The 18,346-nt window shown below is 47.1% G+C and overlaps 1 protein-coding gene across 5 annotated transcripts; it reads left to right on the top strand.

Annotated features, from left to right (window-relative positions):
* Window positions 1-82: 82 nt before the first annotated feature.
* fam193a (family with sequence similarity 193 member A) lies at window positions 83-17,979 on the top strand. Of its 5 annotated transcripts, none has more exons than XM_084465734.1 (23): window positions 83-446; window positions 1,633-1,707; window positions 2,152-2,394; window positions 3,487-3,662; window positions 4,104-4,271; window positions 6,427-6,679; window positions 7,116-7,240; window positions 8,257-8,404; window positions 8,625-8,699; window positions 8,989-9,063; window positions 9,181-9,290; window positions 9,546-9,788; window positions 10,175-10,325; window positions 10,605-10,754; window positions 11,142-11,441; window positions 11,800-12,025; window positions 12,514-12,861; window positions 13,323-13,608; window positions 13,941-14,127; window positions 14,443-14,682; window positions 15,083-16,181; window positions 16,670-16,751; window positions 17,203-17,979. In XM_084465734.1, exons 1-23 carry the CDS (start codon window positions 225-227, stop codon window positions 17,294-17,296), a joined length of 5,076 nt encoding a protein of 1,691 aa, XP_084321860.1. In that variant the 5' UTR covers window positions 83-224; the 3' UTR covers window positions 17,297-17,979. The 5 variants fall into 5 exon arrangements, with proteins under 5 accessions (XP_084321860.1, XP_084321862.1, XP_084321861.1 ...); XM_084465736.1 differs by having other exon boundaries at window positions 83-377; window positions 17,203-17,978; XM_084465735.1 differs by having other exon boundaries at window positions 12,514-12,813; window positions 17,203-17,978.
* Window positions 17,980-18,346: the final 367 nt, after the last annotated feature.

Below are 18,346 nucleotides of genomic sequence, written 5' to 3'. Positions count from 1 at the left end.
CGGCACGTTTCGTACGTAGGAACGCAAACTCCAGCCCGACGAGGCCAACCAGAGGCCATATTGGAATCTAGTCGGCTTACACTTGGATGGCACTGAGTGTCTGCCGTTCTGGTAGTCTCTAAAAATCATCTTCCAAACTTATATCGGAGTATTCTTGCACGACATTCCACCTGAGAGCCTGCCAGTTTTGAACGGCACGTTGTCTCCGTGTTGTTGTGGAAAGAATGAGTCCAACCGATGCTAAACGAGGAGCTAAACGTAGGAAGAACAAGCGGGGCGGTGGCAGTAGCTGCAGTACTGTCTGCAACAGCAGCAGTGGCAAGGCCGGGGTTGTCTCGGCCCTATGTTCTCAAGGAACGACAACACCTGTCCCTGCAGTAAGTTTTTTGACATCCGATTGCAGTGGAAATGGGAATATAGCGTCAATGGCTGGTCTGAATGGAGAGGTGAGTGTGTCACGATATCCAGTTTGTGGCAAAGCCAGGGTCGCTGTCCACATATCAGCGACACATCTGAATTTGGGCCTGACATGGCAGGCGAGGAAGGAAGCTAATGAACCTCTTGGCAGCTAGACAGTATTCAAATTGGCTTAATACACATAATAAGGTTTATGTACGTTGCGTTCACATGGTACATACCTAGTTAAAGATATGCTCGATGTGGTACTGACCTCTTTTTGTTATTCTGGTGTTATAAGGTGGCCCAGTGTTGTCTTATTTCATTAGCTGGGGCTAGCCTGAAACAACCATAACATGGACACTAAGTCAGCGCTCTTTAGCTAAATTGAAACGTATGTTTAGCTGTTCCACGCCTGTGACACCTACTAAAACTATTGAATAGAGACTTGTCGTTCAGTGTGGGCGATGTGCATTGCTACTTACACAAACATTGGCACATAGGAGTTGCTAACGTGAAGTTAAGTCCTGCTGGGCCTTGTTTGAACTTGGGTGTTTTTTTATGGACTGGATGAACATTTTTTTTACGTCTAATATTAAGCATATGATTGCACATTTGCTGGATAAGAAAATGTATGGCAGATTGCTTGGAAATCTATTACGCTGCGTTGTTTGGATATTGCTAGATGTAACACTAGGTTAGCATGTTCCATGCTCCATAGCTGTTGTACATGTGTACATACACATCCAAACCTGTGACGATGTTGTCAAAGTTTCTGTCTCACACACGCCCAGCAAAACCCTGCTTTCGTTTTACAAGTACATTTATACATAATAGACATACGGTGGTTGGAATACTTTCATAGTTGAAAGGAAATGGAATATATGTAATTGTAAATAGAGACACGTTAAATGCAGCCACAGTTCGCCTCGATTGCTGGGAGATATGTTATTGCCATGATTTCCCCAAACAATGTCTGTACCATTAGGCTATGTAGTTTTTTTGTATCTTCCTAAATCAGTTTAAGATTTACCGATGTGCCCCCACACTCTTATGTCTAGAGAGATTTGATTTGATGTATACAAACGTATATACATTTGTTGATATTTACTAAGCATTGTGATCCGTTTTCCAATATGTGTATGTTGATGCCAAAAGCTGACAGCTCTCATATGTGTTATAATACAGTTCATAAGGTTCATGAGTGTTCATGTTGGGCTTTTGGTTTTCTTTTAGGTCCCAATGAACAATAGCCTCACACCACAGTTTACAGAGGGGCCAGTAAATGCTGACTTCTCAGGAGTCCTTCAGGTAAATTACTTGATGAGAAAATTCAACAAAAAAACATCCACGATAAGATGGCTGTTTACTCGGCTTGGAACCGACAGATCTTTACTGTGTGTGGTTTTAAAAACATAGAAGACGTCAGGGTGTGCCAGGATATAGATAATCAGATTTCAAAAATGATGAATGATGAATGAGTTAATATCCAAGATAATTCATAAATCAAGACAGCTTTCTTTCTTTCTTTTTTTTTTTACTGTTTGACCCTAACATGTGTTCTGGTTTTAAGGGTGTATAAGATGTTGGTCCGTATATAGACATGATTTCAGACTACGTGTTGATTCTGTTACAACTTTGCGTTACAGACAGAGTTAATCTTTAGTTTAAACCATGATTACCTGAAGTTAAAGCTAAGATGGTTGTGTATTGTTTCTACCATCATTTCATCCCCCCCCCCCCCCCCCATAACAGACCCCGTTCACCTTCGGTCTCAACCAGCGGGCACCCTACACGTCCGGTGACCGATGCCTCTTGTGCCGCTGTGAACGCAAAGAAAGTGTCTTACAGTCTGAGACGGAGGGCTGCGGCCAGAATGGCAGTGACCAGCCCACAAAGAACCCCAGTGCCCTACAGCTGCCCCTGTGGGTCTGCCCTGACTGCAGGCGCACGGTGGAGAAGGAGGACCGACAAACTGCTCTGGAGCAATCGCTTGGGGTGAGTCCTGACGGCCGATAAGTCTGATATAAAGTGGTGGCTTTTCTTTGCTCTTCTTTGCTTCTTCATCCTGAATGTAGTTTGATTTAGATATGAAATGCAACTCTGTTTGAAGGGTAGCTATGTTTAGCTATGTCTTGAGTTTGATTGTTGTTTTTGTTGGTTCTCTGTGCTTTCATGTGTCCAGAAGTGTCCAATTTCATCTTTTTGTTTCATGTGTGTGAATGTGAAAGTCCATTTATCATACCGCTGTGTTTTTCTAATAAGCTGTGCTGTAAAACTCATAATTGCAGGACATGGCCGTTTGTCATGTTGCAGCTTTAAAATATTATTAATTATTACAAAGGTCTAACATAAACAAAGATGTAATGAAAGGGTTATTAATTATTACGAAGGTCTAACATGTTTGTGCAATAAAAATGATTTGAGCCTCACTGTCAATCAACATTTTTATAGATACAGGTATTTCCCTACCCCAATAAGAGACCCAACTCACGTACATTATATAACATATCATATTCATGTACTATGTTACTGGGTCACAGAACATACCAGCTTAGATATGGTCATGCTTGCTTATCTTCAAAGACTTTCAAATCTGGAAGTTAAAAGGTCAACGTGAAGTTTGCATTTTACCTCCCTGTTTTCCATAGGATCACTGTGACCCTGTAATGTAGTGTATTACAGTGTTGGGTTCTGCATTTCCTATTTCTTAACTGGCATGTCAGAGCTTTTCTTACCCTTTGCATGTGGTCCCTCACTGTAAATGTGCTGCGTACAATAAGTGATTATTGGTCGACCAGTCCATAATCTATCTAATCTGTATGTAGGCTTAAATTAATGGACACTGGTTTTCAATGTCTTAATAACCACCACAGTTCCATGCCAGCTTTAACACATACATGTTAAAGTGGCATGTTTTTGGGAACAGGTTTCAATAAAATATGCTTCTAGAATAGAATGCATATATATTTGATATTGCCTACCAAAAATGGGTTCAATCCCCACAACTCCTTCAACATAAAAAGGGTCTCCTCGAACATTAACAAGATAAATGAACCTAACCTCTTCTTATATTCCCCCCTCGCTCAGAGTCAGGACTTCCTTTTACACATGCCTGTGGGTAACGGAGGCCTGGTGCAGGAGCCCGCCCCAGCGGACAGACTGACCACTGCAGTGCCCACCCTACCCATGCTCCCGGCCCCTGACCTCACCACGCCAATGACTGCAGACACTGTGTGCAGCTGTGAAGCCTGCAACGAAAGACGGTCCGTTTCCAGCCATTCGTTATCTACACTTTAATTACTTTATGTCAAGTTTATTTGTAGCACATTTCATATGGTATACACAGACTCAATGTGCGTTTCTGAGAAAAATATAAAAACATTACCAACCATAGATAGACATTCAGTTAAATATATATACAGTTAAAACGACATATCCATTCAATCCACTCTTCTGTTTTAAGTATTCCTTAATTCCCCATGTAGCATTATATCGGAATCCAATACAACTTGAAGTTAATCCGTAGGCACATGTCATTCAGGAGCAGGTGAGGGTTAAGCTTGTTAGCATCTCGCACAGGGCCGACTGCGAACCCCGGGCCTTCGGGTTTGAAGTAAACCACCAAAGCCACCAGACTGTCCTGCCTCTATTAATCCATTTTGGAAACCCCTGAATCAAAACCCCTCTGGTTTGGCCCTTCGCAGGGAGATCTCGGCCGAGTCGGAGAGGGAGTCCCAGCAGCTGCAGAACCACTGGTCGGAGGTGAGGTACCTGGTGCGCTGCATCTACCGGCAGACGGGAACCCCTCTTGGGGAGGACCACGACCAGCCACTGGACAGAGACAAGGAGGGCATGAAGGAGCTTGTGGATAGGTAGGACACAGCCCCCGCAACCCCCCAAACCTTTTCCACAAAATGTCCATCCTCTGAAAGCCTATGAACACAACAACGCCACAAGGAGAGAATGTCATAGTGCTGCATAAATGTAATGTTGTCTTAGACTAACTTTAGTTGCCACAGGGGTATTGGGCACCATTGAACAAGAAAGTGTTGGATGGATGATTTTTACATTTGTTTATTAAGGGATGGTTTTTACGTGTTCCAAACATTTTTAAACATAGCAATATTTTTGACTGAATAATCAAATTGGAGCAACCAGTTGTTATTATTATTATTTTTTTTAAAGCTGCAGTTTGCAGTAGTTTGGTGAGATAGGAAGTGGTCAGTTTGGCATATTGCTGGGTCAGCTCATTTGAGGACTCGCAGCACAGTGACACAGTGACCTGGATGTGTTGGGTCCGGTTCACCGAATGCCAGCTTGACTTGACAAAATGGTGCCAGCTCGAAACATGCCGAGTAGAAACCTAGAGGGATGATCCACACACCTACACTACACTTAGTGTATATACAGGGATGAAACGGCTAGTTTTTGGGCCAGTGTCACAACTTGGGGTGGTGACATTGACGTATGCCAAAAAAAAATAAGCTAGAAAGCATACAAACAATGCAGTGTGTAGAATTGTAGAAACACGTTTCACAGGAGAATTTCACTGACGTTTAATGTGCGGCGTCATCACCGTTCAGAGGGGCAGGTCAGCGGAGCTAACATTTGGCTGACTAGTATGGTTGGATGGGTTTTTAACCTGAGCTGGCCCTGTAGGCAGGGCAAGAACTGAACCTCACCCCTGAGTAGTTTAGGTTTCGCAGTCTAATTTCTGGACCACTCCTCTGTCAGGCGATAAGTAAGTAACTACGATTTATTTTTATTTTTATTTATCGCATTTTAAAAGATTTTTTTTTATGTAGAACTATGACATGACTGATGTTAATCAGTCAACCTTGAATGCTGGGCATCTGGGACCTCTCTGTATACAGAGCATATATACATATATACAGATCAGTAAGCGTGACTCTGTAGGGGAGGACTGCTATGCATGCATGGCTCCGTCTCTGTTCTGTCATACTCTTCTACTAACTGCAGCTTATCGCTATTCACCGTTTGCTTTATTGCTAGGCTTATATATGGCAAGGAAAGGCTGATGAATGAAAAATCATTTGTTATCAGTAAGTTAGTTATGGATTTAGAGGCTTGATAAACGTGTTGATTGGTCACCCCAAGCCAGCCCAGCCTTCTGCTACGCTCTCAGGCTAGCCCTACACTGTCACAGCAGGGCTGTTTGTTTTATATCTAATCAATGGGTAGGCTATATCCAAATGTGGTTGTTATAAATGGTTATAAAAATAAACAATAACAAGGAACTAATACACTATAAACCATCAATAGTTAACAAAACTCTGGTTAAGGATGTTCCAAGTTAATAGAAAAGATCATTTATGTTCAACTCCCTCTGATGAGTGATGAGACTAAATTCTCGTTGTTTTTTTATTATCACTGTTGTTAGTCACCATGTCACAGGCAGAACAAAAAAAATCACCTTTAAACAGTGATACTCTCATTTCTGTTAAATATGTATATTATGAAGTTATCAACTACAATCAATTGATTTAAAATACAGCTACTCGCAGATTCACTTTGAACAGAATAGAAAACATTTGTTTATAAACAACTAGCTTTGTGTATTACCATACATAGAGTTAGGAACAGGGCAATGAGAAGACACTGAACAGGTAATTCATGGAGGTAGAATGTCAGAATCGTCCATTGCGGCAACACAAGTCAGAAAAGGCCAAATAGTATACAACTTGAGGGCACAGCCCCATGTAGAGGAGATGATTTAGTGTCAGATGATGCATAACGTCTGATCCATAGACTAAAAGTTGGAAGGAATTTGTCAGTATTGCATATTGATTGAAAAGAAAACAATACAATTTTGGACACAGCCAAATATATGTGAGAGACTCGCTGGCACATACTTGCACTGATCACAAATTGGGCAATATATGAATGAAGACAATTTAACCTTCAAGCCGATGGCATGTTGTAAGCAGACTGAGGAGGATTGTCTTCTGTGTGGCCGTGGATGGACATCAATGTGTTCTAGTCTAACATCATCTACTGTTCTCCCAGGCTGTGTGAGAAGGACCCCTACCAGCTGTACCAGCGGCTGGAGCAGCAGGCCCGCGAGTACGTCCTGGAGATGAAGGTGCGGCTGCTGAAGCACCTGTCTGCTGGCTCCAAGGCTGGGGGTGCGGTGGTGGGGTCCGGTTCAGCAGCAGCCCAGGGTCCACCGCAGGCCCACCAGTTCATCTCCCTGCTACTGGACGAGTACAATGCTCTCTGCCAGGCCGCACGCAGCATCAGTAGCTTCCTGCTCACCCTGGTCAGTTGGATATTATTCACATGCCAGTGATGCTTTTAAATATGTGTATACAAAAGGAAAGTATTTGCTGTCTGAAGTTAATTGAAAGTGTTTTTTCAACCCTTTGTCCCCTATTACTCACGTTGACATGTTTGTAGTAATCTCACCATGCCAGAATATGGCTCCCAACTCGGTTTAAGGTCTCATAAAGCTCAAACTAATTGGGTATGTGATGCAGTAGACGACAAATGCGATGTCACTCGCAGTACACTTTTCGATACAAAGATCCACGGTTTCCCATCAAATGTCATTGTTCCTCCCCTTCTGGAGGCAGGTACTCCACAATCCCGGAAACTAGTTAAATGTCTGCCTCTGTCTCTTAAACAAGCCCTTCTAAGAGCGACTTTTGTAGATGCCTTATCTGCGCCTTCATTCCAATGTCTTTTTTTGGTTTCAGGAGAATGAACACCTCCAGAAGTTCCAGGTGACATGGGAGCTGCACAACAAGCACCTTTTCGAGAACCTGGTGTTCTCTGAGCCAATCTTGCACAGCAGTTTACCTGCACTGGTTGCACAGCTGAAGTAAGTCATTGTTTAACTATGGCTCACGTCCTCTCAGGTGTTCACAGTTCCCGAGAGGAACGCTGCGGTGTCAAGATTTGTTTTCTCTTGTTGGCTTTGAGATGTATTTAAGAGTTGCATCACTTGCCAAAGTCTGCTTCGGATGGCGTTGAAAGGGATCAGCGGTATAAAGCAACCAGTCCCAAATTATATGGCTCACTGATATTGATATATGCTAACGGCAGTTAGCATATATGGTTGCTTCAGCAATCACGTGAAATGTTATTTCATCAAGGGTTTGGTTCGATAAGCTCCACAAATTAACTTCTCATAAAATTATCTTAGAGCTAGGGTAGGCAATTTGGAGAAACCAGAGTAAGCAACATTTAAAAATGATCCAACTGAAAAATCCCACACCCACAAGCCTCCCCAGAGCACAGGACTAGCTCGCTAGCTTCAGCAATAGCAATAGCTGCCTTGCTTTGTGGATGGATCTGGTTGCCACTGGGCACAGGCAGTGTGTGCACAGGTAGTTTTCTTTTTTCATGTCAGAGCATTTGATTTATTGAGTGCCATCGTGATGTAGAGGTAATTTAAACAAAATATGCTTCTAAAATATATTTCCTACCCTAGCTTTAAAATAGATAAAGCGAGACCCATCATTCTCTTTTTAGTGAAAAAGAGATGGGTGGAATCAAGTAATTCTCGGTAACCTAGGAAGACGACGTGCATGGAGCAGATCCACAGGATATCGAGTGACACATTTCAAGCAAAAATAAAACATTTTGTAAAATAGATCCTAGTGTGAACGGCACGTCGACATAGTGCTGTTGTATCTCGTATTGTCCCTTTTTTAACCTGTGATACCTGTTTAACTGCAATATTATATATAGGAAACAAAAAATAGATAATCCAAACGTTGAGTAAAAAATATGACCTCATCAGACCGCTGCTGACTTTGTGTCCCAGACCCAAAGCCTGTGTACACACCAGCCTACTGATTGTGCCCCGTGTCTCGGCCCCGTCTCTGCTTCCAGACAGGGCTCGTCCTCCCATGACTCATACAGTGAGGACATGTACGGGGCCCTGCTGGAGAGCTACCAGCAGCTGCAGCAGGACATGGCCGCGGTTGCAGCCAAGTGGCAGGAGTGCGAAAGGAGGATCGATGATTACGTGGACGAGCAGGTAGGCGCCTCTCTAGACCCCCTCGGTTCCTCTGATGACCATTGGCCCATTTCTTCTCGTGGCGACGGAAACAAAAGCATATGAACCCGTATTTTTTTTTGATGACATTGGTGTACTTGGTAAATCCGCTTGTGATAATCTAATTAGTGTCATTCTGATATTTGTTGTGGAGGTGATTGAGGTGTTAGTTCAGGATGTCAACATGTGAGATGTCTTGCAGCTGCTTTTTAAGGTGGAGGGTCAGAATCTAACCAATCAACGAACAGAGCCACACAAGTCTTTGATTAGTAAAAACGTAAGATTATAACCTTTCCATGTTCTATTGTTGTACCCTAGATTGAAATGGTAGCTCATGTAGACAAGGGTGTGAGGTAGTTGATTTGCTTCCAATGTTTCTTTCCATATGATTTTGACCTCACCAGCAATGCTACATGTTTAGCTTTATGACTTAAGTAATATGAAACGTTGCATGTAATAGACGTTTAAGATAACACACTTCACTTCTGCTTCTTCTTCAACATAATGCACAACAACTCCAAAACAGGAAAAATAATGTCCTCCTTATAATTCTTTTGGATTTCCAGACACTGAAAACAAAACAGCAGATGCTTAAAGAAGATTGGGAGTTTTTTAAGCAAAGAAGATTCATAGAAGAGCAGGTATAATATGCAAACATAATATTAGGGAGCTGGTGTGACAAAATCATAGGAAACATCCCATGGTGAACGTGCATGTCTCATAGTTTCACCTTTTTTGCTTTGTGTTCCTTTCTTTAGTTAACAAACAGTAAAAAGTCCACTCCGGGGGATAATTTCGAAGACACAATGAGAATGCTCTCCTCTCGGCTCAGCATCCCAGATTGTCCAAACTGCAATTACCGAAGAAGGTAAGTAACTAGGAACCACTTTCAAAATCAATAATGCATTCCAAATCATCAATAGCCCGGTCAGGTTATCTGGTGTATTAACATGTTTCAACTGGAGCAATAGAACATAAGCAATAGCAGAGCGGACATGTCAGATTTCAGTTTAGTAACTGTTTTACAGAATCGATACGTTTTCCCACCTGCGATGTTCTGCTGACATTCATCCTAAAAAAGCCTCCACCTTAAAGCCTCCACTGTGCCCCCCCCCCCCCCCAGGTGCACATGTGACGACTGTAGCCTCTCCCACATCCTCACCTGTGGCATCATGGACTCTCCAATGGCCGAGGACCTCCACATCAAGCTGCCCATGCACGGGGAGCCGCCCCGAGACTACCTGGCCGAGGTGCACCCCCCCAGCCTGTCCTCTGGTAGCTCGGCCTCGGGCTCCAACTCCAGCTCCCCCGTCACCATCCAGCAGCACCCCCGCCTCATGCTGCCCCAGGGAGACACGCACAACTTGTGAGTCCTCCGGCCCCGCCCCACTACCCGCCAGGCGGCGTCTTCGAACAGGGGTTTGGTGGAGATGGTTCGGATGCACCTTGTGCCGCGTTGGCACAGTTGCATTGCGGGGTGGAAGTGCTGCATTGTGCTGCACAGTGCAGAGTAGTGGTAGGAATCCAAAAGAGTTTAGTAGACGTTTTAGTTTTTCTCTTGTTGCATCATGGTGCAGTGTGTAATTTACACACGCCTTTTACCGGAAATGTTTAGTTATTCAGGGGTTATGGATACGTGAAATGTGTAAAAGAATTGATCAGTTTGTCATTATTTATGCAGTGACATCTTGTATAAGGCATTGCTCTTCTTTGACCGTTGCTTTGTTTATATTTCCTGGTTTGTGTCGACAGTATCAGCGATGACGACGAAGGCCCGCCGATGTCTACCAAGTTCGGGGACGTGTACGCCATGAGTGCCTACGAGGACCACAGCGTCGTCACCGGCTCCGTTAACGGCCTGCACGCCGACCTGAACGGAGGAGGAGAGAGTGCAGAGCTGAAGGTGAGGGTGAGAGCGAGGGTGGTAGAGGTTCGAACTTTGTGTTCGCAAAGTTCACACTGTCTATTTCACACTGGCGGTGCAGCAGCACATGGTGACCACATTAAAGAGAGAAACATGCTTTTGGAGGAGCAAACCTGGTTGGATAATGAAATTATGATAATGAAGATACTAGGGGGGAAAAAGTAAGAAAATTATAGGACTGTAAAAATCAAATTATAGCAAGCCAATTAAACATGAAAACCACTCCTCTGAAGAAACCGTCCTCTTCATCCTCCTCAGGGTCTGAGCAGCAGCAGTAGCTCCTCGGAGGGCGAGGAGGAGGAAGAGGAGGAGGCTGACGGAGGGAGCGCCGGCGAGCCCCCTGGGCGGCCAGGAGACCAGCCCTCTGGGACAGGCAACAGCCCCCCTCCCTCCTACAACCATCAGCTGGTACGGCCAATCGCATTGCAACACAACACTCTAGAGCCGGGATGCCTTTCTTGCTTCGTAAGAACTGGAAAGGAATGAAAAACAAGCAAGCAATGTTTAGAGTCATCATCATCATCATGCCTCCACTCACATTGCACATTATGTTTTAAGATCATTTACGGTTCAGTTTTATATATATTTTTTACATTTTGCCATGAGCGAAGCTCCTCCCCCTGTCTTTATGTTCATTTGTATGTGTCTGTATACACCGTACGATCTGGCTACCGGACCATAGTTGCGTTATCACTCCACTACAACGCATGCAAACGTGCCCAGTGGGATACATACCGTTGCTGTGTTTCTTCGGCCAATCAGTGAGCCCCGTGTGGTCTTGTGTTGCGGCCGCAGGTAGAGCAGGCGCAGCACGCCTGCCAGTGCCACGTCTGCAGCCAGGAGCCCGGCTCCATCTCCTCCTCCACCACCATCTCCTCCACCGCCCTGCACTCCAGCCGCCTGCAGAACTCCGCCCCCCCGCCCGCGTTCGGACAGCAGTTCTTCACCGACACCAAGGCCCCCTCCGCCCACCCCGCCCTCCACCTCTACCCGCACATCCACGGCCACCTGCCCCTGCACAACCTGTCCCACCTACCCAGGCCCCTGCTCCACCCCACCCTCTACCCCCCCAGCTCGCCCCTCACACACAACAAGGTCAGTGTGTGGCACTGTGCCAGTGTGCTGGGTGTGTGTGTGTGCGTGTGTGTGTAATGTACTTTATGGTTATTTCGTCAAGGGAAAATTTACATTCAAAAAAACGTTAAAGTCTCTTCTTATGATCAGTCAGGTCTTAGGTTTTCTCTCAATCTGGTTTGATCTTCCTCTTTAAACTATTTAGTTAAGCATTCGTACTGCTCTTCCTTGTGTCATTTCTTCTTTTCACCACAAGGGGTCACCCTCGGCCTAAAAGTGACCGTTTGTTATCACCAGACCTGTATTTTCTGCACCTTATGGCAGGAGCTCAGCCGCTTAACCATACACTGACCCCCTGGACCTCACCTCTTCCTTCCAGCCCCTTCCTCCGGCCCCCTCATCAAACCATTCTGCGGCCAAGCAGCCAGCCTTCAGCCCCTCCCTCCCGGACCACGTCTACCAGAACTGCTTCGGCGCGGCGGGGGGCGGCACCGGGGACTGGAACAGCTCGCTGCAGTGCCTCTCGCTCAAGTTCGAGAACCTGTGGGACGCGGCGGTGATGAAGAGCCTCAACACCTCCATGCTGCTACCAGAGTCCCTTCCAGGTGAGTGCAGTGCAGTGGTTCACCACCAGGGGGCCCCAGGCCACCGGATGGTATACGGGTCGGTCTATTCGTTGGAGCATTTTTTTAATTAACTACAATTATTTCAAATATTTGGGAGGTTCCATAAAGGTGCTGTATTTATTTATGGACAAAGTGCCTAATTCTGCCTACCAATTCATTGCCTTGTTTGAAATAGTGTGAAATTCATTCACTGGGACTTTAATATGACCTGCAGACATTGATCGGGCTAAATCAGGTAGATGTTAGAAGTTTGGGAGAAAATAATACATTTCGTGCTTGTGTCCCAAATGAAATGCTGCTCTAAACCTGGCAGGTGTTATCAAAAGCCACTTCAGAAAGCTCAACCCCTCTCGGCCGCGACTAAGGCCATTAAATGAACGCTCTATCTGACGTCCCTCTGACCTTCATGTGACACGTGAACCCTGCCTGTTCTCTCCCCCCCCCCACCCCCCCCCCCCCCCACACAGGTGACATGCTCAGGCCCCCCCTCCCCGACGTGCCCCTCCCCCAGCCCACCTACATCGGCGCCCACCGGGATGGCCTCTCGCTGGCCGCGCCTCTACCTCCTCCCTCGTGCTCCTCCTCCTCCTCGTCCTCCTCCTGCTCCACCTCCTCCATGATGGAGGCCAAGGAGCAGAAGAAGAGCGGCGCCAAGAAGAAGTGTCTGTACAACTTCCAGGACGCCTTCCTGGAGTCAAACCGCGTGGCCATGGCCACCTCGGGCTCCACCGCCTCTGTGTCCTGCACCGCCACCACTGTGCAGTCAAGTAATAACCCCACCCTCCACCTATCATCCAAAAGACCCAACTCTTTAGGTAACGCAGGAGCTTGATCAGGGCAGGGGCTACTGTAGGTTGGTACCTTGAGCCTAGCAGGCCTTTAAGGGGTTGTCTTTTGTTTTGGTTGAGATACTTTTCCTTAGTGCTTTGTTGATAACAATCCGACAGACGTTATAGTGTATAGCGCTTAACCGCAGTTACAGTCCCAATGAGATTCCGATGTGCATTTTACCTTTTGTTTGCGAGCAGTTACAAAGGTCTGTTTTTTCTTATTTTGTACCTTCATTTTTCATCAGATTTACATTTCTTGTTGTGTTCATATGTATCTTATTTTAAGTACACAGATCATTTGGTTGTATCCAATGTGACATTAACAACATGGTCACTGGCTTACTGATCATCTCCTAAAGCCACCACTGGTCACCGCCTTCCTTCAGCCCTGACGCCGAGGTCATGACCCAGTGTCTCTGTCTCTCTCTCTCCCTCCCTCCCCCCAGACGACGTGTTCCACAGTCTAGGCAAAGAGGACCACCGGCTACCCAGCCCGGCCGCCCCTAGGAACAGCCCCACGGGCCTGGCCTCCCTCCCTCTGCTCTCAGGTCCCAGCCTGCCCCCGGCGCCCACCACCCACCTGCCCACCATGGGCTCGCAGCCCTTCCCAAGGATGCCCACCCCCGCCCCCGGGTTCCTGGAAGCCCACCACCAGGGCCTGTGCCTCTCGCCTGCCGAGCCCCCCGCCCCCTCCATCGACGGCCCCATCAGTGCCCCGCCCAGCGTATGCAGGTCAGTCTGCTGCCCTCCTTTGTTTTAGTCTATTTATTATCCAGTGCTGCCCTCCTTTGTTTAAGTCTGTATTCATTATCCAGTGCTGCCCTGCTATGTTTAAGTCTGTATTTATTAGCCAGTGCTGCCCTCCTATGTTTTAGTCAGTAATGGAAAGCAATACATGGATAATAAAGGGGCTGGGTAATTTACTACACACAGCAGCAACAACAACAGCAAAAAAAAAAATGAAAATAATGAAACTTAAGATTACACTGCTTCTGTCGAGCCAGAGATCTGCTTGCCATAAGATCTTGCCATAAGATGTCCCTGACTTGGTTTGCCCCCCCCAGTGATCCGGACTGTGAGGGCCATCGCTGTGAGGGCAACGGGGCCTACGAGCACCAGCCCTACGACGGGGAGGAGAGCCAGGACGAGGACAGCTGCTCCGAGCACAGCTCCTCCACCTCCACCTCCACCAATCAGAAGGAGGGAAAGTATTGTGACTGCTGCTACTGCGAGTTCTTTGGCCACGGAGGGGTAAGAGGCGCTCGCACGCAACTCCTTTTATGCTACATGTCAGGAGAAATTGCTTCAGCCAATCAAACAGTTCAGAATTATTTTTAAATATTGCTAACATTACAAACCAATATTAGGGTTTGTCTTTTCTTTTTTCGTACGATTCTTATCAATCCATGCGTAAGATCAATGACATTAAAGTAAACTAGTAATTAGATAACCGCCTATTTGTATGCATTTTGTTTCGTAAACATAAATAAAAATAAAAGTAACACGAGGAAACCGAGCGAAACAATCTCACCTGCTGACGGGTCGTTCACCAATCCCCCCCCCCAGCCCCCGGCGGCGCCCACCAGCCGCAACTACGCCGAGATGCGGGAGAAGCTGCGCCTGCGCCTCACCAAGCGGAAGGAGGAGCAGCCCAAGCGGGAGGAGCAGCAGCCGGTACCGGAGCGGGACGGCGGGCTGGAGGACCACCGCCGGGTGGAGGACCTGCTGCAGTTCATCAACAGCGCCGACAACAAGCCCACCTCCAGCTCCAAGGCGGCCAAGCGGGCCCGGCACAAACAGAAGAAGGTGCGTTTTGGTCTGCTCGTTCGGTAGATCGCGCCCTCTCATTGCGTCGGCCGTTTTATTTTTTACACGACGATGTTAGGTTTGTTTTGAAAGTTTGAAGTCTCTGTTAAGAAGGCGTTGGTTTTAACGCACCGCCGGCTCTAGCGTTTGTTATGGGTTTACTGTTTACTTGTTTACTTTTTTACTGTTTACCACTGACTCATTTTGTTTATTTACCTTCTCGTGTTGCACATTTGTATTCATTTTCACTTTTTGTCCTTTGTTGGCGTTTTTACATTTTGTAAAGGACTCACAAAATGGGCTTACAAAGTAACTTTGTAAAAAGTAAAACACAAAGTAAAAAGTAAAACACAAAGTAGCCTCCGATTTCTACTGACCTCTATGACCCGTTGCGTGACAGCTGGAGGAGAAGGCCCGGCAGGAGGTGGAGGCCCGCGAGCGTGAGGAGCAGCTCCTGGAGGAGCAGCAGCGGCGGCAGCAGCAGGAGGAGGAGGAGGCGGAGCTCCAGCGGGAGCTCCTCCGGCTGCAGGAGCTGCAGCACCTGCGCGCCGCCAAGAAGAAGCGGCGGGAGCGCGCCAAGGAGAACACGGCGCCGCCGCAGAACAGCCCGCAGCCCCTGAAGCAGACGGCCCAGAACGTCCTGGAGAACCTCCACAACGGCAAGTCGCAGCTCCTCCACAACCTCATCCGCCAGCCCGACCACAAGGAGCCCCGCTTCGAGGCCACGCCCCCGACGCCGCCGCCGCTCCACAAGCAGCACATCCCAAAGAGCCACCGGGAGAAGGCGCCTCACGCCCACGCCTCCCTCGCCCCGGGCTCCCTGCCCTCGCTGCCCTCCCCCCTCCTCAACGGCACCTCCCCGGCGTCGCACCCGGAGCCCCACGGCAAGGCCCGGGTCCGGTCGGCCTCCCGGACAGCGTGCTGTGAGGCGGCGGTCAGGAAGACGCCGGAGAAGCCGCTGACCAACGGCACCACGTCCGCCGCCGCCGCCGTCGCCGCCTCCGCGCCCCACACCAAAGCAACGCAACCCAGGGCCGCCACGGAGGCTCTGGCCCCCCTCCCTACTGCGGCCCAGCCCGGCAGAGAGGACCAGCAGCAGCAGCAGCAGCAGCAGCAGCAGCAGCAGCAGCAGCACCACCACCACCAACACCACCATCACCTCCTCCACCACCACCGGGTCGGCAGCGGGAAGAGGCAGCACCAGAGCCATGCCCCACCTGCGCCGCCGCCTCCTCCTCCTCCTCCTCCTCCCCCCCCTCCTCATCAGCCCCATTATCCCCAGGTGAGGGAAGAGAGAAGGAGCCCACCTGTGTTGAACCACCACCACCACCACCACTCATCATCCTCCTCATCGTCACCCCCGCTGCCGCCGGCGCCGGCCGGCCAATCGGAGCAGGCCCAGCAGAACGGCAAGCCCCCCAAGGCGGAGTCGCCCCAGCCCAAGGGCAAGGCCAAGAAGAACAAGAAGAAGAAGGGGGACAAGATGAACAGCTCCATTGGTGGGTTGGTCTTAGTTTGGGGTCTCTGCCTGTTTTGTATTACTTCAGTCAGGCGGTATAGGGTCTTGTTTGCTTGTTTACTATGGGTCAGTCGGTATAGGTCTCTTGTTTGCTTGAATATGTCATTGATCGCTAGCTCTGAGATAAAGCGCAAGAAGTAAGACTATCCCCTTTAAACTTTATTCCAGTTACGACCTTAATGCTTATCCATTTTGTTGTCGTTATTAACAGTGGACAGTAATCAGCAGTTCGGCATGACATTTTAAATAATGAAGGAATTTAATGTTTTTAGGATATTCATTATTTTTTACAAAGTTATTGTTAATCCATTGAGGCAGTGGGTTTAGATCCTTCCCTGGTAGCTTGTTTTTTCTGTCTACCGGCCTAGCTCTGTATACTCGTACAGTACAGTTATCCAAGCTATGTGAAGTTTGGCAGTTCAATTAGTCTGTTTGTTTCTCAATGTGTGGCACATTCTCTCTTTCCAGACGACGTATTCCTGCCAAAAGACATCGATCTGGATAGCACTGAAATGGATGAGACTGAGCGGGAGGTTGAGTATTTCAAAAGGTACGTTTGGTCCAATGCTTCCACGTGAAACTAAGTTAGACATTCAAATCGTAATGGTGATCTGAAACTCGTAGGAGAACCTCAGACAGGGAAATGTGATCACTGCCAGACACACTGCCTGTCATGATGTTTTACTTCAACGGAAAGAGTATGTGGAAGAATGACAAAAACTAAAGAATAAACAATGCAAGGAAACAAAAGTACATGTTAGTTTTGAGGAACAGCGGATGGAGGTATGATTGTGTTGAAGTATTCGAGGGAGGAAGCTCCAATAGATAAAATAAGATTGAGATTCGGAAACTATTGAGGATTCTGGTTCATATTCCATTATAGCAGGTATAACGTCGGACAAATGTAAGATAGGACGTCCATCATGAAGCGGGTGCCACAAAGTGTTGTTCCTACTTCCTATGTACGTGGGTGGTTCTTACTTCTCTGTCTCCCCCACCAGGTTCTGCTTGGACTCTGCCCGTCAGACCCGCCAACGGCTTTCAATCAACTGGTCCAACTTTAGTCTAAAGAAAGCGACGTTCGCCGCACACTGAGGACGTCTGTGAGTGACTTATGGCTGAGTGACGTTATCAGCGCCCCCCCGCCCCCACCAATGGCCGGGCTCGCAACCCCACCTGACCCAAATCCCCCTCCACCCCCGACCTCGTGTACCCCAGACGCCACACCCACACCATCCTGGCCCATCTGTCGCAACCCCACCTGACCCAAATCCCCCTCCACCCCCGACCTCGTGTACCCCAGACGCCACACCCACACCATCCTGGCCCATCTGTCGTGCCCCACCCTTCTCTCCTGCTGTGCCCAAATCACACACACGCTGCCTTGCTTTGTTCCCGTCGCCGCTTCGTGGGCCAGCCACAACCTCCATCGGATTGATCTCGAAAACAAAAAAAATACACAAAAATGATGCGATTAAAAAAAAACGATTATTATCGACACACAAAAAACATGAAAAATCTGCTACCTTCTGATGAATTTTCCTTGCGTGCTTGTGTGCTTTTCAGTCCAAATAGGGGGGCGGTGTCTCTCTTTCTTGCTCTCTCTCTCTCTCTCTCTCTCTCTCTCTCTATCTATCTCTATCTCTCTCTCTCTCTCTTGACCGAAAAGCCATGTTCTGAAAGTGATTGTTTCTGACATTGGCCGATCTGTAGTCAAAAGTGCTAACTATGTTTGGATGGAATCCTTCCAAAATAAAAGAGACACACACATTGTTGTAATAATAAAAAATAAGAAATTATATATATATATATATATATATATATATATATATATATATATATAAATATAAATGATACTTGATTTGTTGTGGCTCACTACCCATTTGTTTCCAAATGTTTCTAGCATGGCATCTCCTTTGACAAGGGAATTGGCTGGTTCGCTGGTCTCCTCTACCTGCCTCCCAGCCAGCTTAACTTAAGAGAGAGGCGGAAGACTCAATACTTGACTGTTTTTTTTTTTTTCCTCGGTTCACTTGACAAACTGTTCTGTTAATGTACCAGTTACAAAAAATATTTCAATTTTTATTTGTTTTGTTTTATTTGTTTTTGGATTATTATTATTATATTATTATTATTATTATTATA

The sequence above is a fragment of the Micromesistius poutassou genome (assembly GCF_964030765.1).
Source record: "Micromesistius poutassou genome assembly, chromosome: 3".
Taxonomy (NCBI): domain Eukaryota; kingdom Metazoa; phylum Chordata; class Actinopteri; order Gadiformes; family Gadidae; genus Micromesistius; species Micromesistius poutassou.
Note: the sequence above shows the minus strand (reverse complement) of the source record. Positions and strands in the feature narration are given on the sequence as shown.